The 25,608-nt window shown below is 41.1% G+C and overlaps 1 protein-coding gene across 1 annotated transcript; it reads right to left on the bottom strand.

Annotated features, from left to right (window-relative positions):
• Window positions 1-7,836: 7,836 nt before the first annotated feature.
• On the bottom strand, window positions 7,837-24,175 carry LOC133377208 (leukocyte elastase inhibitor-like). The gene is made up of 6 exons (XM_061610770.1): window positions 24,005-24,175; window positions 18,525-18,671; window positions 16,341-16,458; window positions 15,780-15,928; window positions 11,734-11,805; window positions 7,837-8,263 (listed from the first exon to the last, which is right to left on the bottom strand). The coding sequence occupies exons 1-6, from the start codon at window positions 24,173-24,175 to the stop codon at window positions 7,841-7,843; spliced, it is 1,080 nt and encodes a 359-aa protein (XP_061466754.1). The 3' UTR covers window positions 7,837-7,840.
• Window positions 24,176-25,608: the final 1,433 nt, after the last annotated feature.

The following is a 25,608-nucleotide window of genomic DNA, read 5'->3' as shown; positions in this document are numbered from 1 at the left end:
TCCATTTCCATTGGAATTCTCCAATATCCATAGGTGCAATGAATAAGATTTCTTGCTTGCCTAATCAAATTTCTAGATTATCTGGTTAATTTTCTGCTGGAAGCATTGGCACTGTTATCCTGGTGAAACACAGCAGTTGTATAACATATCTGCACCATAGTCCACAGTGGCAGCTCACATAACATGCTGATGATATTTGTACATATATGGTTCAAGAGGATACTTACTGCCTGTAGTGCTGGTCTCAATGAGGAGGGTGAAATTTTCAATGCAACTATAACAAGTAGCTTTTAAACAGACGAACAGAATTCCAGTTTTTTAAATACACATTTCTGCAAGAATGAGGACATATCAAGGAGTGACTACAGTCTGGTGATCTCTTGGTGTTGGAATTGTTTATTGGATTGCTGAGAGGCAGCCCTACCATGTGAATTGCTTCAGGAGACTCAGATGTGTACTCTGCTTAGTTTCATACTACAATGCCTTTTCATATCATCATCATCATAATCATCATTTTATTTGTATGCCGCCTTTCCACATAAAATTGTGCTCAAGGCGGCTTACAAGAAGGTGAACAAAAATACATGTCAAAAACAATTGCAAAAACAATTTCCTAATAACAAAAAATAATAAAACAGTGACATAACAAATATAATAACCAAAAACAACTTTTCAACATTATGAACATAATAAAACAATTATTATATGTTTCTGTCACTTTTCAATGGCTTGACTTCATGCCACTGCAACAGCGTTTGTAAACCACTCTCCACATGGGCAATCACAATAATCCTTTCCATCCAACCATCATTCTTCCTCGTGGCGACATTTACCCACTTTAGTCCAACTGCTGTAACTAGGCATTGATTTGTACTACCAGGTAGCAGTGTGGGTCTAGGAATCATACCTCAACCTTTAATTTTCCAGAGGTTTCTGCACATAAAATATCAGACACATAAATTATCAGACTATGACGCCATCTGCACTATATACTTAAAGCAGTATTATAACACTTTAAATATTCATGGCTTCCCCCCCCAAAGAATCCTGGGAACTATAGTTTGTCAAGGGTGCTGAGAGTTGTTAGTAGACCCCCACAGAGTTACAAATTAAAGAGTGGTTTAACAATCAATCCCTCTTCCCAGGGAACTCGCTTGAGAGTAAAGTTGCTCACCTCCGTAGCAATCTTGATGTTCCATCCACATCTACTGTAGTCCCCAGTGAGGTGTCCAGTGCAATGTCTGCTGCAACTTCTTGGGAACGGTTTCAGTTGATGCGGTCTGATGACATGGACAAGATGCTTGTGATGATGCAGCCAGCAATGTGTCCTCTCAACCCTTGCCTTTCTTGGCTTTTTAAAGCTTGCCGAGGGAGTTTGACCAAGTGGATCCAGGGTATGGTCAGCACATCACTATGAGAGGGAGTGGTTACAGCCACCCTGAAAGAGGCGGTGATCTGACCACTCCTGAAAAAGCCCACCCTAGACCCATTGGTCTGCGACAACTACTGACTGGTTGCAAATACCCCCTTCTTAGGGAAGGTGATTGAGAGGGTTGTGGCATAGCAATTGCAAATACTCTTGGATGAAACAGATTGTCTTGACCCATTCCAGTCTGGGTTCAGGCCTGATTATGGAACTGAATCAGCCTTGGTCACCCTGATGGATGACCTTTATCGGGAGAAGGACAGGGGGAGTGCAACCCAGCTATTCTTACCTGATCTCTCAGCAGCTTTTGATACCATTGCCCATGGTATCCTTCTGGGCCAACTTGATGAGATGGGTATTGGAAGCACTGAGATGGGTATTAGAAGTTCAAGGTTCTAGTTTTGGTGTACAAAGCCCTATACAACCTGGGACAAGGATACTTGAAAGACTGTCTTATCCCTTATATACCCATTCGATCACTGCGCTGTGCCAGTGAGGGCCTCCTGAAGATACCATCTTATCAGGAGGTCCATTCCGTACAGCATAGGAAATGGACCTTTAGTGTAGTGGCACCTTTGGAATTCCCTCCCCTTAAATATTAGACAGGCGCCATCTCTGTTATCTTTTCGGCGCCTACTGAAGACCTTCCTTTTTCAACAAGCCTTTTAAGTTGAGACTTTATCCCAGTCTGTGTCTGTGTTGGAACTGCTTTTTAATGTTTTTAAACCTTTTCTTTTTTAAAAAATATGTTTTTAAAGCTTTTTTCAAAATGTTTTAAAAGACGTTTTGTTTTAATATATTTAAAAGTCTGTTTTTATAATGTTTTAAAGTGTTTTTAGTGCTTTTGTTTGTTGCCCTGGGCTGCTGCTGGGAGAAAGGGCAGAATATAAATCATATCATAAATAAATAAGAAAAACCCTGGGAACTGTAGCTCTCTGTGAGAGGAGTAGGGTCTCCTAACAACTCTCAGCACCCTTAACAAACTACAGTTCCCAGAATTCCTTGAGGAACCATGGCTGTTTAAAGTGTTATAATACTGCTTTAAATGTATCATGCAGATGGACCTATATACTGTATCTAATAACCATCCTTATCTTGACAGTGAAATTTCGCTAAGGCAATTAGAATTCTGACTAGTGGGACCTACAACAAGATGTTGTAGTGTGGTTTGCTCCTGTTTAGGATTTCTGCAGCAAGCCAGCCAGCCATGCCCTTGTCCAAGACACTCCATTCCGTTCCCTCTGCCTCATTTTGTTTTTCCTCTCAACAGACACTCAGTATTCTGTGGCCACTGAGCATGTAGTCCCTATTGAGCTGCCTCCGCTTAGTTTCCCTCTCCCCATAAGATTTATTGTACTTCTGCAAACTTGAGGGGTCTCCCAAGCTTGCTGATACCTTGCACTCAGGCATTGATGGTCCTGTTTTGGCTGTTGAAGGATTGGCAGATTTATTTATTTATTTTGCAACACGTACAGTTTCTTAGACACAAATCAAAGAATAATATTAACAGGTAAAAGAACATGTTCAGTCAACATGTTTGTTTCTTGTGTATCTCCAATATAGAAAGAAAAGCAATATCCACCTCTGACCGTGTTTCATATATTAGCTTGTATAATCAAGAGAGGTGTTTCTGAAAAACATCCTTCACAGACATTTTGGAGACAGCTAGATAAGCACATCACCATCCCAAGGTGTAACCTTCAGGCTAGATAGGCAGGGCATATGAGTCAGTGCCTCCGACTGGGCCTAGCCTACCTCACTTAATGACCACCCAGAATATGGCAAGCAATATAGACGACAGGACTAGACAAACTGTAGGAGTAGAGTAGATATTAAGCAGAAAGACATTGTGGTGTAGTGGTAAGAGTGTTGTGCCAGAAGTAGGGAAACCCAGATTCAAATCCCTGGGCTTTCTACTGTCTCTCACACTACAGTACCAGATAGGGTTATTCTCTGAGAATAAAACTGTGAAGCCAGAGAACCTTGTACATTGCCCTGAGCTCTCTGGAGTAAAAGCAGAAAAGAAATATTATAACAGACTAGGGATGGGCAAGAATTCAGCTGAATTCAGATTTAGCACTGGATTTTTCAGTGGGCTGTATATTTCCAATCTTTGCGTAGTGATCTTGTTTGCTCTGAACTTCAGTGACTTTCCCCTGACACCAGATTTCCCCCCCCTTGAATATAGTGTTATTTTATTGATTTTACTCACAGCACATCAGTACAGCTCTCTCTCTCTCTCTCTCTCTCTCTGCTACCCCCCCCAAATAATCCTAGCTCCACGCAGGGAGGAAGCAAGCCAAGCCTAAAATAGCTTATAATAGCAGAGAAGGAAGAGGCAATGCGATAAAGCCTTTCAAAATATTCATAGTTTCTTTCAAACTATTAATAATTCCTTTCAAAATATTGATAATTTTGATAATATTGATATTTTGGGCAGAAAATAATTGGCCCAGTAAAAGCAATGGATAGCAGACAAGAACGAACTAGAACTGATACTGCCTGTTAGGTCAACGAAATGCTTTTGAAGTGGCACCAGCCAGTGGATCCCATCGCTATAACAGACTCAGCCTAGACTCATGGGACATATTCTGGCAGTCATCAGTGGCAAAGGCCAGAATGCTGGATCTATTAAAGAGCATGGTGGACACCCTTAAGTGATTTTTGCACTTTAAGTCTTTGTGTCTCTTTGGTACATGGAAGGTGCCACCATGTTATATCAGACAAAGACAGATAGAGTTACCGTGCAAAGTTGGCAAATCTTTCTAGACAGGATGGCAGACATGCTGACCAAGACATGCTGGTCAACATATGAGTGAAGAACCAGTATGGGGAATACATGGCCCTTCAGATATTGTTGGATTCCAATTCCCATCAGCTCCAGCCAGCAATGGTCAGGGATAATGGAAGTTATAGGACAACAACACAGGCTCCCCATCCTTGGTTTAGATAGATGATAGCGATGTACTACTTACCAAAACATCTTGTCTATCTCTGTAGATATGCCTCCTCCCTCCAAAATTATTTTCCCTACCTAGTTGAGGTTTTCCAAATCTGTGTTGCTCTATTTCCTGAATGTATAGTAGATCATTCATGTGACCTAATTCTATGTCCTTATAGTCAAAGGGCAATTTATTTGCTGGAAGCAACCATTTGGTTTGGTGGGTAAGGTTGGAAAAAGTAAGCGCACACTGTTAGCACCCAAGGTGAAGGAACACTGACATACACAGGGTGATTGACATGAACTTTGAAATCAGTTTTAATGTTAATTCCCAATGTACCCAGGGCCACAGAATATGGGATGTCTGGAGGGGAGGAGTGTGTGTTTGTGTTTGTTTTTTAGAAAGGGTTGTAGCTCAGTGATAGAGCATCTTCTTTGTATGCAGAAGGTCCTAGGTTCAATCCCTGGCATCTCCAAGCAGGGCTCAGAAAGACTCCCAGTCTGCAACCCTGGAGAGCTGCCATCAGTTAGTATAGACCAGTAGTTCCCAAACTTTTTTACCAACAGACCATTTGAAAATTGCTGATGGTCTTGTCGGACCACTTAATGATCTTTCTGCCTGTTGTAGCAATTGTCATGTGCTGTGCTAGATGTTGTGTGATTGCTTCTTTTATTTCTTATATTTTACTCTATTACAATTTGCATGCCATAGAATTCAAATTGTAATACAATAAAATACAGTATAAGAAATAAAAGAAGCAACAAAAATACAATTAAAAATGAATATAAATATTTAATGTGATCATGCCAAAGACCATCTGAATGAAGTTCATGGACCGTTGGTGTTCCATGGACCACAGTTTTGGACCCCTGTGGTGTAGACAGTACTGAGCTAGATGCACCATTGGTCTAACTCTGTGTATGGCTCCTTCTTAAATTCCTTCTTAGGAACAGTCCAAACCTCTTTCCTCAATGTTGAACTTTTATTTTGTGTAGAGTGCTTCTGTTCAGGGTTCCAGCCAGCCAGCCATGTTCTCTTCCAGGACACTCCATTCCATCTCCCAGGGTTTTCCATTTATGCTCCAACGGCGAGACTGCAATCTGTAGCCACTAACCACTCTCAGATCTTATTAACAGCGCAATCCAAATGATGGTGAGCCGGGGAGGGGCAGAGGAGGAGGAGTCAGCAGAAAGCTGCACAGCATCCACTCCCTATTTGGGAGCCGCCAGCCAGGCTGAGCCCTGGCTTCATTGAAAGCTGTGCATGGGAGCCAGCAGGGAAGTACTAGCTCCCACAAACAGACCTACCAGGAAGTAAGCTGTCCCTGTAGGCAGCCATGGGAATACTTTTACTGTGCTGCTCTATTAGCCAGCAGAATTCTATGGGGGATTGGGACCTGTAGGAATGCTCTGAGGAGGACTTGGATGTTGTGTAAGTCCCCCCGTGGCTCCTCTCCCATGATGCCCCCAGAACACCTCATCTTCAGGGCTACTGCTGGCTCTCTATCCACTGGGCTGGTCATCCCTGGCAGACCCCCAGCAGCGCCAGCAGGGTGGTGACACCCCCACAGCTCAGACAGGATGGGGGGCTTCTGCTGGTGGAGCCCAGCGGCCCTGGGGAGCCTGCCAGGTCAACCGGAGGTCCACCACATCCACCTCCCCCAGCCCTGCACAAATACAAGGAATACCTAATCACTTTGAATGAGTTCAAATCTCCAGGGCCCAATGAATTGCATTCTAGAGTACAGTAGGGCCCCACTTACCGGCGCTTCGCATTTCGGCATTCCGCTAATGCGGCAGCTTTCAATTAGGGGAAATTCCCCGTTTTAAAGCCGGTTTGCGCTTTTGCGGCATTTTGCGGCATTTTCGTGTGACGTGCCCCATTAAACTCAAGGGGTTCCACTTTACGGTGATTTCCGCTTTACGGCGGCAGTCTGGAACAGAACCTGCCATATAGGCGGGGCCCACCTGTATTGAAAGAACTGGCTGAAGAACTCTTGGAACTGCTGTCTATTATCTTTGTGAAATTATGGGGGATGAGTGAATTGCTGGATGAGTGGAGGAGGGCTAATGTTGTCTCTGTCTTCAAAAAGGGCAAAAAGGAGGAACAAATAGGACTTTTGGGTTTCAGGATTTCCCCCCTAAAGCTTCATTGTACTTCTGCAAACCATGAGTTTGAATACAATTCTGGAGCCAACTGTGGATCCATCTGATAATTGTTCCATCCAGCACACATTCAGCTGGCTTGCTAATCAGAATATCTTTTGTCAAAAAGCTTGAAGTTGAGATATGTTTCAATGGTTCCTTCTCATACTGGGGGAGGTAACAAGCAGGTACAGCAGGGCTCGGTCCTGGATCCAGTGCTCTTCAACATTTTAATTAATGACTTGGATGAGGAGGTGCAGGGAATGCTTATCATATTTGCAGAGGATACAAAATTGGGAGGGATAGCTAATACCTTGGAAGACAGAAACAAAGGGATATTGATAGGCTGGAGCATTGGGCTGAATAACAACAGATTTGTTTTTAATTTTTATTACAATGTTTATTTTATCAACATTTTAATACATTAAATAACTTTTAACCATATTAGACTTCTATTTTGTGTCACACTTCACCCCACCCAAAATAATAGACTACAGTCTGCACCTACCCCCAATGATCACATGACTAGGGGAGGGTGTTAGAAAATGCAGAGTGAAACAACTGCAGTTCTTAGCTTGCAATTCGATGCACACTTACCTGTGAGTAAGTGCCACTGAACTCCATCTGATTTATAGGAAATATGTATAGGATCATGCTGTTAACTACCCTCCATGGTATTACCATTACCAAGACACATTTTGTTTTTCAAGGATTGAGGGCTTGCAATAAATCACATCATTAAATAGTAGTATTAGTATTCGTATTTAATATAGTGCTACTTGTGTGCATAACACTTTAGGGGAGTAGTTTCGCAGTACTTTTTTCCTAGGGCACTTCCAGACTGGTGTGTGTGTGTGTGTTTATTCTGCACCATGTCAATGATGCAATCACAGAACATTATAGTGGTGTATTTATATCACTATAAACCTCCTTCCACTTTATGAGTTGTTCTGCTTTGCTTCCCCAACGTTACTGCATTATTGACATCTGGAAGGGAACTTGTTTTCAGCAAGAAATGACGGGACAATGAAGTAGTTACCTCCACCCCAAAAAAATCCTTTTGCAGGCACAAACAGTATTGAAAGTGGGATGGCATGTATTTTATTTATTTATTTATTTATTTATTTATTTCATTTTTAAACCACCCATAGCGAATAGCTCTCTGGGCGGTGAACAAAACAAGATTAAAATACAATATTACAATAAAATTACAATAAAATCAGCAACAAGTTAAGCGGAAAAAAAACGAAAAAAAAAAACGAAACTGCCCCAACACCATCATGAGCAATAATAATCATGAAAACACAATAAAAAAGAGGTCTGGTTTGTTAATGGCAGTCTTTCTTTTCTTTGGGTTTAACAAATCTACCCAAGAAAAGGATGCTGTTGGAACAATTGTGCAGTACAAAGAAGAGGAAAGGATGGTCAGCCACAAACTGCACACATGCCTGGTGTACATGGTGCCCCTCTCTAGGGCAATGTGGTGGTTCCTTGCCACCATCTTCATTTATCTCTAAAGCAGCACCGTGAACAATCTCACTCAGAGCCACAGCTTCTGTTGTCGTAATTCCAGACAAATCAGCTTTTTCAGGATCAGACACATCATTCAGCCCCAAAGCTTCCAAAAAATTGAGGACTAGAATGCTCTTCTCAATCTTGATCTTGGGAATGGCTACTTCTACCTCTTCCACTTTCAAGCGAGTTTCACAGGTCCACTCTAATAACTTCTCATAGGTAAATATATCTTCAAGCTGCAGGACAAGATTAACTATAGCAAGATCTTTTTAAAAACAAAAACACAAACACTGAGTACCTGTAGACCTCTATTTCATTCCTGAATCAATTCCACAGAGATGCACCTATCCCAGGGATAGCCAGCATGGTGCCCTCCAGATGTTGTGGACTACAAATTCCCATCAGCCCCAGCCAGCTTGGCTAAAGATCAGAGATTATAGGAGTTGTAGGAGTTGTAGTCTAACCACACACAAAGGACAGCAGTTGTATAGTACACTTCAACAATAAGTGCTACAAAGCACATAACTGCAAATGAAATAGCAATATATATGTAACATAAAATGCACAATTATAAATGGTAAACTGTAATATACTAATTACAAATATAGCTATGAAGATATATACATGAAAGTATACTGAATACAATTATTATTATTCATACAGAAAATATACTACATACTACAAAAGAAAAAAATCATTAAGTTTTCTCAGTGAAGAAGTTCCTCAACACTGAAAGACTAGCTCCATTCCAGTGGATTCTTTTGTTTGGAGACATAATATTCTTCCTTGCTTCCTGCTAAAACAAGATCAGCACAGGACATGTCTTGTTTCTGTTATTTGGGCTGATTACAGGTGTTGCCACCACTCACCATATGGTCAGAGGCACATGTTACCAAATTCTTCCAAGCTACACAGGAAGTGAATTGGACTGTGAAAGACCAACCAATTTGTAGGGCAGTACAATATCTCAGAGAGGAGGTCTGGCCTCCAGCTCCCCTGGTGCATTCACTGTAGCTGCCCAATTCTCTGCTTTTTTAAGTTTGATAGAAATATCTATTGGCTATAGGTATTTTGCTAGAATATATTTCACCTTGATTGCTTTATCTTGTGCAAACTGAGACACTCCTCATGTCCATTGGAGACTATTCTGCAGAATAGTCTGTGTTATTATTCTCCACAACTGGAGTTTTTGTAGTGTAAATTATGCAAAATGTTGCTGTACTTCACATATTCACAGAAATAGAAGCAAAGGAAAATGCTTCACTAAAATTGCAAAGTAAATCAAACATATCTAAAGTGACTATCTGAACTTTATCATATGTCTAAATATAGTTGGTTCCTTCCTGCTAAAACAAGAACAGCACAGCATATGTCTTGTTTCTATTATTTGGGGTGGAAGTGGATTGAACTGTGAAAGACCAACCAAAATTGTGTTTGCATTTTTACAAATTTGTAAGGCAATATCTCAGAGAGGAGGTGAGGTGTCCTGCTCCCCTGGTGCATTCACTATAGCTGCCCAATTTCCCTGCTTTTTAGTTTGATAGAAATATCTGTTGGCTATAGGTACATTCTTAAACCGCAAGGTTTTTTGCCTATTAGTGAATTTTTCTGCTTTTTAATCTGGGATGTAAGAAATTGGATCCTGTGCAAGTTTGCTGAGAATGGATTGATCATTTGCACGCCTAGAGTTCAGTGGGATTTACTCCCGTGCAATCATGCTTAAGATATGTAAAACTGACCATGGGGGAAGTAGGGGGGAGAGGGGAGGAGGAGGAGGGGGAAGGAGGGGATTGGAAGGGGATGGGGAGGGGGAGGGGAGGGGCAAGAGTGAGGAGATAGGAGGGAGGAGGAGGGGAGGGCAGGTTTAATCATTTGCATGCTTCTTGAGTTCAGTGGGATTTACTCCTGTGCAATCATGCTTTGGATAGGGGAAACTGACCTGGGGGAGGGGGAGGGAGGGGAGGAGGAGGGCAGTAAGGGGAGGGGGAGGGAGGAAGAGGGAGGGAGGGGAAGAGGAGAAGATTAGGTGAATGGGCACTGGGCAAAGGGGAAGCCCCTTTCCTTTCCAAAAGGAAAACATTGTAAACAGTATCATTGTTTTTCAACATTTCCCCCACCTTTTTATTCTACAGCAGGCAAATGTAGTCTCATCCAAATTTAATGGCTTCCAATAGTCATGGTTTCCCCCAAAGAATTCTGGGAAGTGTGGCTAGTAAAGGGTGCTGAGAGTTGCAAGGAGATGTCCTGTTCCCCTCACAGAGATTCAATCAGAGTGACTGACTGTTAAACCATTCTGGCCACTGGAGCTCTGTCAGGAGAATAGGAGTCTCCTCTCAGCACCCTTCACAAACTACACTTCCCAGGATTCTTTGGGTGAAGCCATGACTGCCTAAAGTGAAATAAAGGTCTGGTGTGGGTGTGGCCCCCTGATTAGCCAAACCAAACAGCTGTGAGTCTGGTTTTTAGAACACTGATGGTTGGTTCTTACTGAGCACGAATGGCCTTATGATTGAGTTCAATGCTAAATTTTCTTAAATTAATTAAAAATCAGCCAGGCATTTTTTAAACTTTTAAACTTCAGAAGATGAAGATCAGAGTATGGGGTAAGGTCAGTAATAGGATTACAGGTACTCTGTGAACATGGCTGATTTTTTTAATTAATTTCAACAAATTATGGGAACACTGATAGAATAAAATCCAACAGGGGTCTGAATTTTTTCTCTCTTTTTACACTTTGAACTCTTGATTCTCTCTGACTGTTTTGTGTATCACCATGAAAATTTAGAGGGTTGTTAAGCAAGCGTTTCTGAATTCAGGACTATAAGTTTTGTAAGGTTTTGTTTTAAAATGAGCTTGTGGGAAGCTTCAGAATGGCCTGGAGGGTATTTTCAATTTAACATTACAGAATGCGAAAAATCCATGGTAGCTATAGAATACAACCACTCTTATCGCTGTGTAATTCTGTAACTATTTTCTGTATGTAGTATAATCCTTGTATTCAGTATACTTTCATGTATGTATGTTTCTCTCTCTATTGTAGTTTGTCCTTTGTAGCATGTATTGTTCAGGTGTTTTCTACAACATCAGGAGGGCACTACATTGGCTACCCCGACCTATCCTATGTAGAGCTTATTCATTTAAAAGGCAACTACAAATTCCTGATCATTAGATTCCTGTGCTCATAAGAAATTCTTGTATTAGGATGACTGGTTTTATTTTATGATTACGTTTTAGTCAACCTTTCATCCAAGGAACTCAAAGTGGCACACATATTTCTCTCCCCCCTCCTTTATTATATCCTCAAAACAACCCTGTGAGGTAGTTTAGGCTGAAAGGCTGTGACTATCCCAAGGTTACCCAGAGAGCTTCATGGCTGAGTGGAGATTTGAAACCTGGTCTTCCATGTGTGGAATTATAAATCTAACACAGTAGTGCAGACGATAAGATGGATCATTTGAAATATCTTTAAATTTTGTAGACTATTTTAAAAAATATAAGTACTTGATTTTCCCTTTGGCAATCTATCCTATGGCAGGTGCATTCTTAGGACTGCATAGAAATTTGCCCACAATTATAAATCTGGTTACAAAGGATATTAATGATCATTAGTGAGCTAGCAGATACAAAAATGTTACCTGTTGCAAAGAATTGGGATTGGAGTCTTTTGGCAGCAGGATGAACAGACTCAGTTCATTATCTCAAGCACCCGGGCCTGGACCTGAGAGACTTCAATTGTGCCCATTTTATAATGCATCAGTTTCACAGTTTTGCAGTCCCTCTGTAAGAAACAGCAAATCTCAGTAAAGAATCAAACGAGATTTTTCTGCTTAGCTAGATGCCATAACCATGAAGTACAGAAAGAAAGTGATGTTTACAAATGCAAAGACTTAATATGATTTATTTCTTGGTGTTCAGGTTTTGATGCTAATGTTGTTGCTAAAGTCTTGTTCAGTGTTGTCTCCACTTGAAATGGGGAAAGAGCCAGAGAGGAGAATCTGCTACAATTTCCCTGTAAATGTTCACCTGCATTTCAAGCTCAAAGAGATATTTGAATTATCATAGTAATAACATTAAAGAATATTTTGGGGAAAACTTGCTAAATAAATGTGATGAAAGATGGAAGGGGGTATTGCCTTGTACTAAATTTATTTGCTCAGTTTATATCCTACCCTTCCTCCTGAAGGAGTCCAGGACAACAAACGCATCCATAAATTTAGTATGGTAGCTTTCAATATATATATATTTAAAGTAATTTTACAGGAGCCCAGGGTGGCAAATCCATAAATTTTGTGTGCTAGCTTTCAATATATTTAAAGCCAAGTAATTTTACAGCTGCCAAGACAGATTCCATGTTTCAGGGTCTGGAGCTTGTTGTAAAACATACCATTAAATAATAATAATATTTATCTTGTACACGGTACTTTAGAAAGAACAGGTTTGGCAAGTCTCTACAATATAAAAATAGACATAGAAACAACAGAGGAAGGGGGATTAACAAAGATAGAATATGCAATTATTTCAATTACACATACTTCGGCTTAGTTAAGTAAATCTGCTTCCTGGTGCCTTCCAGATATTGCTGGATTCACATAATGCTGTACATATGTCTGTTTATGTTTGTGTTTCAGGGGAAAAATATATTCTGTGACCACTGTGACTATTATGAGGCCTTGTAGTGTTACTGTTACTACAGTAGGGCCCCGCTTTATGGCATTCCGCTTTAAGGCGTTCCGCTGATGCAGCGGCTTTCATTTTTAATTTAAAAGCTATTTTTTTCTCTTTTGTGACGTTTTGTGACGTTTTTGCGTCATTTTTGCGCGACGCAGCCCATTAAAGTCAATGGGGTTCCGCTTTACAGTGTTTTCCGCTTTACGGCGGGGGTCCGGAACGAAACCCACTGTATAAGCGGGCCCCTACTGTATGTTACCAGCCTGTTTATCAGTGGCTGTTTGGTTCTCAGAGAAGAGAGACACAATTGCTGTGAGAATTTATTAGGAGAGCCTGGATCAGGTAAATTAATTCTGATTGGTCTGGGTGACAGCAGACTCTGATCGGTTGGAGACCCTTGTCAGCTAAGAGCTAGCTATCAGTGAGAGGGACAGTTAAGGATGGTCAGTTATGGAGTCGGGAGGTAAGGAGTTAAAGAGAAAGACTCTGATCGGTTGGAGACCCTTGTCAGCTAGCTATCAGTGAGAGGGACAGTTAAGGATGGTCAGTTATGGAGTCAGGAGGTAAGGAGTTAAAGAGAGAGGTGTGAGGAATAGACCAGATGATAGTTGAGAGAAAATTGAGGCCTGTATGTTAAAACCCATTGTATTGGTAATACTTGTCTAGGGAAGAGCAAGATAAGGGAGCTGGTGACTGAGCTGGTCTGATATAAAGATCTTACCAAAGGAACATGACACAAGTGGATTTTTAAAATGGGCTAAACTGTCCAAAGAGTTGGGAGCACAACCGGAAAAGCTTTGGAGTACAGAGGCAGATTATGTCCAATTGCTGGACTGAGCATTTGGTTGGGGTGGCCTGAGGTAAAAGCCACTTAGAGGCTGGTGTCAGCAACGGTGTCTCTTGAGCCTTCAGAAACTGTCAACAAGCATCTTAAAGACCCCAATTTAAGCATCAGTATTCTCTTATGTAAATAGTATCCCCTTTACTAAACAAACCATCTTAGGTTACGGTTTATCCTGTCTCCAGTGTTGGTGTCCATCTCACACCTAAAGCCTACTATACGCACTACTAGGAGGTTTTGAAGACATTCTGAATGAACTGGTGGCAGCTGCAGAAGATAAAAGGAAACCTACACCTGTAGGTTTAGTAGATTAGTTCATCCCAGGTTTATAACAGACTAGAAAAAAGAGGGGCCAGTCTCTATTGTAAGAACATCAGAAGTTGCCTTACTCTTAATCAGACCATTGGTTCATCTAACACAATATTGTCTACACCAGCTAGCAGCGACTCACCAGGCTATCAGGCAAGGCATTTATTTATTTATTTATTTATTTCCATTTCTATACCGCCCCTAGCCTATGGCTTTCTGGGCGGTTCACAGCAAGGAATAAAATACAATACAGTAAAAAAGAAATCAGATAAAATCCCTAAAACAGACAGCTAAAGCATTTAACAACTTGATATAAAATTAACTTAACATTAAGCAATTAAAATGCCTGGGAAAATAAAAAGGTTTTAACCTGGCGCCGAAAAGATAGAAGAGTAGGCGCCAGGCGCACCTCATCGGGAAGACTGTTCCACAATTCGGGGGCCACTACTGAAAAGGCCCTAGATCTAGTAACAGCCCTCCGAGCTTCCCTATGGGGCGGGACTCGGAGGAGGGCCTTAGATGTTGAATGTAGTGAGCGGGTAGGTTCATAGCGGGAGAGGTCCCGCACCGTGTAAGGCTTTATAAGTCAAAACTAGCACTTTGAATCTGGCCCAGAAACAAATAGGTAGCCAGTGCAAACGCACCAGAACAGGTGTTATATGTGCAGACCATCTGGTCCTCGTCAGCAGTCTGGCTGCTGCGTTCTGCACTAGCTGTAGTTTCCGAATTGTCTTCAAAGGCAGCCCCACGTAGAGTGCATTGCAGTAGTCCAATCTCGAGGTTACCAGAGCATGGACGACTGAGGCGAGGTCAACATTATCCAGATAGGGGCGCAGCTGGGCTACCAACCGAAGATGGTAGAACGCATTCCATGCCACCGAGGCCACTTGAGCCTCAAGAGACAGGAATGGATCGAAAAGGACCCCCAAGCTACGAACCTGTTCCTTCAGGGGAGTGTAACCCCATCCAGAACAGGTTGAACATCCACCACCTGGGTCGAGAAGGCACCCACCAACAGCGTCTCAGTCTTGTCAGGATTGAGCTTCAGTTTGTTAGCTCTCATCCAGTCCATTATCGCGGCTAGGCAACGGTTCAGCACGTTAACAGCCTCACCTGAAGAAGATGAAAAGGAGAAATAGAGTTGCGTGTCATCAGCATACTGGTGACAATGCACTCCAAAGCTGCTGATGACCGCTCCCAGCGGCTTCATATAGATGTTAAAGAGCATAGGGGACAGGACCGATCCCTGCGGGACTCCACAATGGAGAGTCCAGGGCATCAAGTAATGTTCCCCAAGCCCTACCTTCTGGAGACGATCCGCCAAGTAGGAGCGGAGCCACCGCCAAGCGGTACCTCCAACTCCCAATTCCGTGAGTCTCTCCAGAAGGATACCATGGTCGATGGTATCAAAAGCAGCTGAGAGGTCAAGCAGAATCAACAGGGTTACACTCCCCCCGTCTCTCTCCCGACATAGGTCATCATACAGGGCGACCAAGGCTGTTTCAGTGCCGAAACCGAGTCTAAAACCGGATTGAAATGGATCCAGATAATCGGTTTCATCCAAGAGTACCTGGAGTTGGTTGGCAACCACACGCTCTAGAACCTTGCCCAAAAATGGGATGTTCGCGACCGGTCTATAGTTGTTCAGATTATCTGGGTCCAGCCCTACACGGAGATGCCAGGGATTGATCCTGGGACCTTCTGCATGCGAATCAGATGTTCTACGAGTGTCTGTCTATGAACTACAACAGTAAATTTGCTGTACATTTAGTGTCCGTCGTTTCTCCAGGCCGATTCAATCGTTAATACACCCTCACCTGAAATCTACCAATGTATGCTTCTTTGTGCAGTGTTTGATATCTGCCACCACGTGAATAGTCCCTATCAGACAGCAAGAGGATCAAATGTAACTAAAATATATTCATTGGACCTACTTCATTCAAGTAAAGGGGGCTTTCTTTGGTGAGTTTCTTGTCAAACTGCACTTCCCATTGTCCTTTGAAGTAGAGGGCATTCACCAGAAGCAGGTCAATCTGGCAAGCAATCTCATCCTTGACTTGGGGCAGGAGATCCTTGATTTTGCCTTAATAAAAAAGAGATGGACACTCTTCATTTTGTTTTGCCATATTAACTCTAGTCTAGTTTACTTGATGTAATCCATTGGGTATACAGTAGGCTTTATGTTGCAGGGTGCCCTTCTGCATTACAATAGAACAGAGTGGTGGTAACTGTAGTAACAGGGAAAATAAGTTATGTAGATTTTCTCTTTTCACACTTCCCATGTGGTATAGTGCTTAGAGCAGCCTTCCCCAACTTGGTATTGGACTACAATGCCCATCATCCCTGACCGTTGGGGCTGATGGAAGTTGTAGTGCAACAATGTCTGGAGGGCACTACATTAGCTATTCCTGCAGCAGAAAGTTTCAGTGGCTAGGACATTAAGACTTTTAAAAATATATATAGGTGCAAGTGAATGATAGATGATTTGCTCATACCATGTGTCTGGACTTCAACCCATAAGTTTATTAACCTCCTGACTTCTTCGGGAGCATTGTGAAAGTCAACACCATTTATGTCAGTCAGATACAGTTTCAGTGCACAGAACAAGAACGGCTGCATAGGAGTAAAGAGATTTTGAATACATCAGAGTCAAAAACAAATAGAAAAATTAGCTTGCTATAGTCATGAGGTCTCTCATAGAATGAGTTTCAGGATGGAGATGGTAGTCCCTCCCAGGTAATGATATATGACCATGAAGATATTAAAACAACAACAGGGAATCACATACAATATATATGGTAACAAGGTAAGAACACATAGAACTCAAACAGGCCAATGTCTCATAGACATTGTCAACAGAGCAATCCCATGCATGTTTACTCAGAAGTAAGTCCCACTCTATTCAGTGGAGCTTCCCTCCTGAGTAAGTGTGCTTTGGAATGCAGACCAAGACTTCCTAACACGGTGAGTCTTCTGGGCAGATCACTGCCTTCATGATATTATGCTACCTGTTGTCAAGTATTAGCTGGCTGGAAAAGGTTTGGGGGGGGATTAAGCATACTCTGGCCCTGTCTGGCTGAATAACTGCCGGGAATTTTAACATATATAAGTTACATTTATGCAATTCCCTCTCCACAGAAGTGCATCTGGCACCTTCATTACATATTTTTCGTCATTTGCTGAAGACACTTCTCTTTACCCTGGTCTTCAATACCTGAAGTATCTATTTTAGGACCCACTCTATTATTTTGATTGTAGTCTCTTTTAACTGTTTTTAATATTGCATTTTTAAGTTGTATCCTGGGACCTCATGGTGAAGGGAGAGTAATTAAGTAATAAATAAATAAAGCCAGACTCTGCCATTTCTTTATCAGCAGATGCCTATTATGATATCATGTGACAACCAAGGCAGCTCTATTTAATCTAAAAATTCAAATTTTTCCTCTAATGACGCTTTTAATGTTAGTGTGAGAACAGTAGCATATTTGTGTTAAATACGGGGGGGGCTCCCAATTTAGCTTGAATACACACCATTATCCAATTACATATCTTCTGATCAGAAACGGAACCTTATGATGAGAACAGCATTAATTAAATATGAAGTGCATACCTTCTAAATGTATATAAATTATAGGTGCATCTTTATATGTAATATTAACTGACATGACAAAGTCATACTAGAGTATTAAAATTTAATTTTTAACATCAATAACTTGAAACTTTTGCAAAGAAAATTCACAACTTTTCAACTCAAATGCAAAACAAATTATTTCTTGCTTTGAGATGAACATACCAATAATTTTTGGAATGCGCACCTGTCATGTTAGTTTATTCTCTATCAAAAGAACAGCTAGTCTTGAGAGTCTGAGGGGTCGTCTACACTGTGGTTTACTGTGTGTTTGGTGCTACTCACATCTTTTAATTCACATGGTTCACATGACATTACTGACAAACAGAAGATATCATGGAGTTTTCCCCCTGTAAATCCATACTAACCCAATCCTCTGCCAATACGAAAAGGGAAGGAAAAAAAAGTCTTCACTCCGTATCTCTAGTGCTTCCAGATGCTTTGCTCTGATGCTTTTAGGTGGGTATGTCAATCTATGCCCTTTCCATGCCTTCCTTTCTTTCATTTCATTTCCTGTAGGCTGACAATCAACTTCTGGCTGCTCTCCATTCTGCTGGCCTTTTATATGTTGCAACAAATGGTGCCTTATTTTTCTTTCACCCCTAACTTATGTGCAAAAGCATAACTCTACTCAAAAAAACATTTGTATTTCAGCTGTATCCTACCAGGGAAAATACAAACAATCGCACTTCCGGGTTGTTAGTGTTTTTAAAATGAAACCTTCTGCAGCTGGTAGAACAAACTGAGCATGTTTGGTTGCCAAGTAACCAGAGGGAGTAGAAATGTTAAATTAGAGGGCATGGTCATTATGAAATTGCGTGATTGATCCTTCCCCTCAGTGTGAATACAAAACACCATGTTTGCAGCTGATATTGAGCTTGATATTGATGACTTTCAAAGAAGGTTAAACAAATTTCCATAGGCACCTGGTTGAAGAACAGGAAGTTGGACTACATGGACCTTTGGCCAGATCTATCAGGCTCTTCTTACATTCTTATTTGCAGAGCACACCACTGTGCATGAAACAACAAGATATCAAAGGGAAACTTACTTGGATAAAAGCAATAGACTTGTCTCCATAGAGTTGATTGGCAAAGCTCAGCTCATAGTTTGTGGTCTGTTTGTCAAGTTGGGCAAGGATTTTGTGGAACTCATTATGGACGCCTTCTGGCTTCTCGCATTCGCAGTCAAGAGCATTCTAATAACAAAACAAGAAATAGCAAAACAATTTCCCCTTATTCTTGAACTTTGACAAAATGGCCACAATATTGTTTATTATTCTTGTTTTCCTAGTTGGAACAAAAATACCTAATGTGGTGCAGCTGACAGAGTGTCAAGATCCAAATCCCCATTCAGCCATGAACTTCACAACAGGAAACTTAGGGAGACTTGTTCTGAGTCACTCTTTCCCAGCCAAACCTATCCTCACAGGATTGATAAGAAGATAAAGTGGTAAGGAAGAGAATGAATAAGAGCCAGGACACTGTCTGGCTGCCCTGGGCTTCTTCAAGAGGAAGGACAGGATATAAATCCATAATAACAATAACAATAATAATAATAATATATGATTTTTCAGGGTTCTACACATTACATGGCTGCAGAACTGCATTGCAAAAATTGGAAAAGTTTGAAAGATGGATGTCTTTTGGATTGCATATTGTTTCAGAAAGTGCAAATCATATAGGTTTGCCTTTAAATGTCAACTGAATCAGGTACAAGGGAGATTTATTATTTATTTATTATTTATTATTACAATTTATATACCGCCCTTAGCAGAATAGCTCTCAGGGCGGTGAACAAACAAGATAAAATACAATATATCATAGTAAAAAATCACAAAAACATGTACAAACAAACAACAGAAAGCACAACAAAAACGAAATACAACACAAATTAAGAAGGATACATGTTAAAAGTAGAAAGATTAAGAAAATTAAAAGATTAAAATGCCTGGGAGCATAAAAAGGTCTTTACCTGGTGCCGGAAAGATAGAAGTGTAGGCGCCAGGCATACCTCTTCGGGGAGGCTGTTCCACAACTCAGGGGCCACCACAGAAAAGGCCCTAGATCTAGTAACCACCCTCCGGGCTTCCCGATGAGCTGGTACCCGGAGGAGGGCCTTAGATTCTGAACGAAGTGAACGGGTAGGTTCATAGCGAGAGAGGCGTTCCACAAGGTATTGAGGTCCCACGCCGTGTAAGGCTTTATAGGTCAAAACCAGCACCTTGAATCTCGCCCGGAAGCAAATAGGGAGCCAGTGCAGACGTGCCAGAATAGGTGTTATATGCGAAGACCGACTGGTGATTAAGTGCTCACCACCTCTCCTCCCCTCTAGGTGCCCTTCCAACATCATTAGCATCTTACTATCTCAGCAGAAACAGAGGCTTCCAACATACTGTTTGAACTTGAATCTTCTGTTTTTTGTTTTCATATGTGCCCTATAGTAAGTTCTGATTATTTAATCTGTTCACTAAAATCGAACATGCACATTCAATCTCTTGGAGGCCATACAATGAAGAAAAGTGATATATCATTTAAAGTAAATAGGCAAATAGACGTTTAAAATGGCCCACACCATTGCTGAATGAACATTAGCAATTTGGGCCAACAAAGTTATGAAACAGGATTCATCAGAGGCGGGATAATGGGGTCAAACACAGCTGTGGCATGACAGAAAATTCCAAGAAAAGGGTATAGAGATGACCTACTTACACACTTTTTAAGGCAGTACTCATTTATTTACATAACATAAGAAGACCTTACTGGATCAGGCCAAAAGCCCATCTAATCTAGCACTCTGTTCTCACAGTGGCCAACCTGATGCCTATGGGAAGGCCACAAGCAGATCCTGATCACAACAGCACTCTCTCCACCTGTGATCCTTTGCAGCTGGCAGTCAGAGCTATACTGCCTCCACCAGTGGAGGAAGAACTTAGCCATTGTGGTTAGTAGCAGCATTTTCTAACAGAATTACAACTGAAGAGCACCATAGCAGGATGGACTTGTCCTTTCTTGCTCAGTCAGAGATGGTGCAAGATGCCTGAGGCAGAAAATCCAAATGGCAACCCCATGTCATAAAAACATAATAATAAACTAAATCATTGTCAATTTGCGGCTCTTTAATAGCACCGCCAAACCATCAATCACTTGACACAAGCTGTCTCATTCTGTCTAATAAATGGAGCTGCTGGCCCTGTGTCAAGTATAGAAAACATTCCTCTGTAGCTACATTGGCTTAAACCACTGCCGTTGTCCATAGCTGTGGGATCAAAGCCTAAGAACTCACCAACACCCATCAGACATTGCTCCTGGCTTGTATATGCATTTCACCTCAACCCAGAGAGCTAATTCTTTTTGTGGCACAGTCCCCAAAAGTCGTCAGCTTGACAATTCTAGCAAACCATCTTTAGCAAAAGATGGAGATGGGTGGGTATAAGTCATGAGCCCCCATTTCAGAATCACTGTTCTGGGAAGCAAGGCAGAGAAATGATAACCAAGCAGAATACTGGATTCCCTCAGCTTCTTCTCACCCATAAACTCAATATGCTCATAAAAAGAAGACTAAGAAGGAAGAATCAGGGCCAGGACCATGTTTGCCCCCCCCGACAATTACCTTTTTATTGGGTTCCCTCCAACAGTAGCACTCCCCAGGGGGTTACTGGTAGTAGAGGGCAGCAGCAATCCTGTGTGAGCCAGCCGCCATTTTAACTGCTCACAATGCCCCTACATAATATTGCTCCAAGGCAGTTTGGGAAATTTAAATAAGGAACAATCCTTGGCATTTATAAAGTGTTTGGGTTTATGGTGCTTTACAAAGACTATCTCAGTTATTTATTTATTTATTTATTTATTACATTTATATACCACCCCGTAGTCGAAGCTCTCTGGGCAGTTTACAACAATTAAAAACATTAAAAACAAATATACAAATTTAAAAATGCATTTTTAAAAAGCAATTTAAATCCATACAACAACGCTGTAATGTAGTTTGGTATGATTATCCCCATATTTCAGATGATAGGAGTATCCGGCTGAGTCATGCTTAGAATGCATCCATTGATCTCAGTGAGCATAAGTTTTGTAACTAACTTATGTCCATTGATTGTAATGGGTCTACTACTCCAGATATCCTACTTGGATACCAGCTGATGTGAGTGAAGCTAAGAAATAGTGGATTGTCTAAGGCCATCTATTGAGAGCATAATATACCACTTCTGTCATGCAAACTGTATATAGGAATGAGAGTCAGTGTGGTGCAGTAGTTAGAGTGCTGGACTAGAACCAAGGAGAACCAAGCTCAAATCCCCATTCAGCCACAAACCTCAATGGTTGATCTTGGGGCTGTCACTGTCTCTCTACCTAGCCTACTTCACAGGGTTGTTGGGAGGATAAAATGCAAGGGGGGATTTTCCCACATATGCCATCTTGAACTCCTTGAGGAAAAGTTGGGGGAAATGTAATAAATAACAATAATAACCAGTTATGCCTGGCTTAGAAAGACAGATGTGCTGTGTGGCAGGATTTATGAGCCTTCCAGCTGTGCTGTTTTCTGCTGAATTTCATTTAATTCCACATTAGTAATGTGCTTTCACAAAGTCATTAATGATAAACCCTGCCTACTTCATATGCATATTCCTCTGTTTAACACATTCATCCCTCAGCCACATAGCAGTCCTATCTGGCTGGGATGGTGTTGTTAGAGTCCAGCTTCAGCAGAAATCTTCAAACACAGATTGAATTCCCCCTCATTTTTCAAGTGTTGTGTTCATGATAGCAGCATACCTGCTGAGGACAAGGGACAGACTCAGATTCACAATAAGGTCCAGGATTATGATGAGGACGTGTGGCTGGGCACTGTGTTTTCTGTCTGCTATCTTCTGCTACACAGCTTTTGTGAGCTTCAGGGTGACAACTTTCACATTTTTCCCCTTTTTTCAGATGAAGTACCTGACACGTTTGCAATCATAAATAATATTATGGCAAATGGGTGCATTTATATATATATAGGTTTTGCTTTGTTTCAGCTTAGTTATAAATGAGTGTGCTGGGTAGATACAATGCAGGCATTGGAGTTGTGATGAAACTGATTCCCACATTTTCCAATTCAAATGAGAAAATTATGAGGTGTGCGCCACATTATGGAACTATGCTACACATTAAAAAGTGACACTGCCTTGCAGTGAACATGAAGTGCAAGCTTTAGAAGCAGCATAGGCACTTCATCTTGCCAGCTTTCCCCAACCTGGTGACATCAAGAAGTTATTGGACCACAGTGCCCATCATTCCAGTCCATTGGCCATGTTGGCTGAGGCTGCTGGGTGTAGGAGTCCAGCAACATCTAGGTCTATTCCAAAGGTCACTCAAATAATTCTACCACAGCAAGGTACCCAGTCTGGTAGGTGCATCACTGTGTAACATATTTAGCTTAAGAGTTAATCTAGCAGGGAATTCCCTATTCTCTGAGTGGCTTCCCCACCCTCCACTCTGCTGACACCCAAAATCAACCTGTCAAAGGCAGTGTTATAATTTTCTACATTTAAAAAAATGTCATTGCGATCCAATCTTGGTGCTATGTTTCTTGGAATGAATTAAGTAACCATTACTTTTTAGCTCCTTCCAAAAACAACTTTAGTTCCGTTTTCTTTCTCATTGTTGAACTGAATGTTATGCTCTGAAAGACATCACCTGCCAGATCATGTGAACAAAATGACCCTAACAAGTATATCCTCTGGAGAGCCAGAACCACCGGATGCACAAGAAGCAACTCCAAAAATCAAATCAATATTTCTATTAGAAAAATGAACACATCATTTGAAAAATTAACAGTTTCCAATTATAAGATTACAAAGATGAACATGCAGCTAGCTTTAATTAAAACTTAAGTTCAATCTAATGAAATGGTTCTGACTGTGAAACATTATTTTATTATGATGCCATCCAGACTGTGTCCAATATTGCCAAAAGCAAAGGGTCACTGCCTTCAGCCTGAGTCCTCTCCCCTGAAAATTCAAGCATTACCCCTATCCCTTGTCAGTTCCTGGGGAAAACATCAGCCTTTTTTTATTTTCCAAATGGTTATGCATTGACACAAGGGCTCTTCCTACATATAGGAACTTGGAAAGCTGCCTTATACTAAGTCAGACCATTGGTCTGTCTACCTCAGTATTATCTTCACTGATTGGCAGCAGCTTTCCAAGATTTTGGGCTCGGAGTTTCCTGGAGATGCTGGACATTGAACCCAGGATCTTCTGCATGCAAAACAGATCCTCTGCCACTGAACTACAGCCCTCCCCCAATGAATATAATGTTAATGTGTTTAAAGTTTCTCTGGCTTACAGTTAGAAGAGGAAAGGATTATGCTTATTTCCATCACACAATAAAGGCTTTCATCTATAGCAACTGTCAATCATTTCTCAGCTTTGCAAACATCCATTATAGCAGTGCTTTTGGGGGTTTAGCTTAACCTGTGAATTTTGATTCATAGGACTAGCATCCCAACACACATAAAATGTTGGGGATTGATAACACCTACCTTTCCTAGTTCAGCTGCTGTGTGACCCCTGGCCCCAGAAAGGAGGAGTTTCAAGGCAACTGCCAGATTTATAGGAGAAAAAGTAATGCTTTCACAGAGTTCATCCTTGCTCAACTGCAGGAAAAAGTCAAGAGCTGCTTTTGCATTTGATTCTGTGCGAGGGGGGGCCATTATGAAATCTAAAATAATTCCAATAATACTGCTTAGAGTCATAGCCTCACTTACAGACAGTAGGTGGAACAATTGCCCTTTTCAACTATACAGTAAAACTTTATTATATTCTTCTGCTGTATCCCATCTTTAGCAGTGCCTTCCTCATCCCAGCCCTATCTGGATGTTGAACTCCTTCTCTGGAAACCTCCACTTTTGGAATATACATGATTAGCTAATAGAGAGAAGGCCTTTTCTGTAGTGGAGCCCTGGTTGTTTAACTCCCTTCTTAGACATGTTAGGTTGCATCCAGAGAGAGGCTGCAATCCTAACCTCATCTACCTGGGAGTAAGTCCCATTGATACAACTGACCTGAGTAATGGTTAGGATTGTGCTGTGAGTTAGCTAGTCATGCTTTAGTCCCATGGACCGTTGGCTGCAATGCTAACTCCACTTACCTGGGAGTAAGCCCCACTCAGTTGGATTGACTTCTGAATAGACATGCTTAGGATTACACTATAAACATGTCCAATTTGTTCCATTGATTTCAGTAGTATTAAAGTGTGATCAATTTAATCTAGATCCAACCTGTTATTTGGCTGGCACCACCATTGTTATCATTTAGATGCTAAGTTAACTCCATTTGCTTCACGCAAGCTTTCAATGGCATCTAGGGATTTTTTTGGTGGTGATCACCTCAGCTATATTTTAACTACGATGTGTGTGTTTGATCAGTTTTTCAGGGTTTTTTTGTTTTGTTTTTGCTAAATCTTGATTTTTATTATTGTTGGTGTAGATATTTGAGCTATTTTCAGTTATATAAGACGCCTTCAGGCATTTTTGTTATAGAACAGTGGGGTTCACATGTATAAATAAAACTGTACAATAAGTAAAGTTAGTTTAACTCCACAGAATCTAAGTAGCTTGGCTAATCTGGCAGATCAGCTAGCAAGCCTACAATAGAAATTAAACTGTACAAATTTCCATCAACAAAAGAAAGAGTGAGTTCAGCTCTGAAAAATAAGACATTGCTTTACCTGGTCTTCCAGGGTGCATTTAAGAGTTGCTTGAGAGAGTTGTTGCTGCTCACTGGAGAATATATATATTTATAGGCCTTTTCCACACCTCTTTATTTTGGTTTGCATTTGTTAGGGACATATGATGAAATATAATTTGCCTAATTAAGTCAAAGCATTGACCATGAAATGGGGGTTTTTCAATAATCAAAGAGAATGGTCATTTTGAAGAGCAATTCCCAAACTATTTTTCCCATGGACCACTTGAAAACGGCCATAGGTCTTGCTGGACCACTTAAATGATTTTTCTGCCTGTTTTAGCTGTGCTAGATGCTATATGCTTTTTAATTGCATTTTTGTTGCTTCATTTATTGCTTATATTATATTTTATTGTACTACTATTTGTAGCCCTTAGAATTCAAACTGTAATGACATAAA

Source organism: Rhineura floridana, chromosome 1, assembly GCF_030035675.1.
Source record: "Rhineura floridana isolate rRhiFlo1 chromosome 1, rRhiFlo1.hap2, whole genome shotgun sequence".
NCBI classification, from domain to species: domain Eukaryota; kingdom Metazoa; phylum Chordata; class Lepidosauria; order Squamata; family Rhineuridae; genus Rhineura; species Rhineura floridana.
The sequence above is the reverse complement of the archived record's forward strand: the minus strand, read 5'-3'. Positions and strand labels throughout refer to the sequence as shown.

Excerpts from the sequence above, each read along its gene's own strand:
- LOC133377208 (XM_061610770.1), bottom strand. The coding sequence starts at position 24,175 with ATGGCCCCCCCTCGCACAGAATCAAATGCAAAAGCAGCTCTTGACTTT. Across the intron at positions 18,672-24,004 it reads CAGCAGCTGAACTAGGAAAG|AATGCTCTTGACTGCGAATG; the intron begins GTAGGTGTTATC and ends TTTTGTTATTAG. Across the intron at positions 15,929-16,340 it reads GGTTGAAGTCCAGACACATG|GCAAAATCAAGGATCTCCTG; the intron begins GTATGAGCAAAT and ends TTTTTTATTAAG.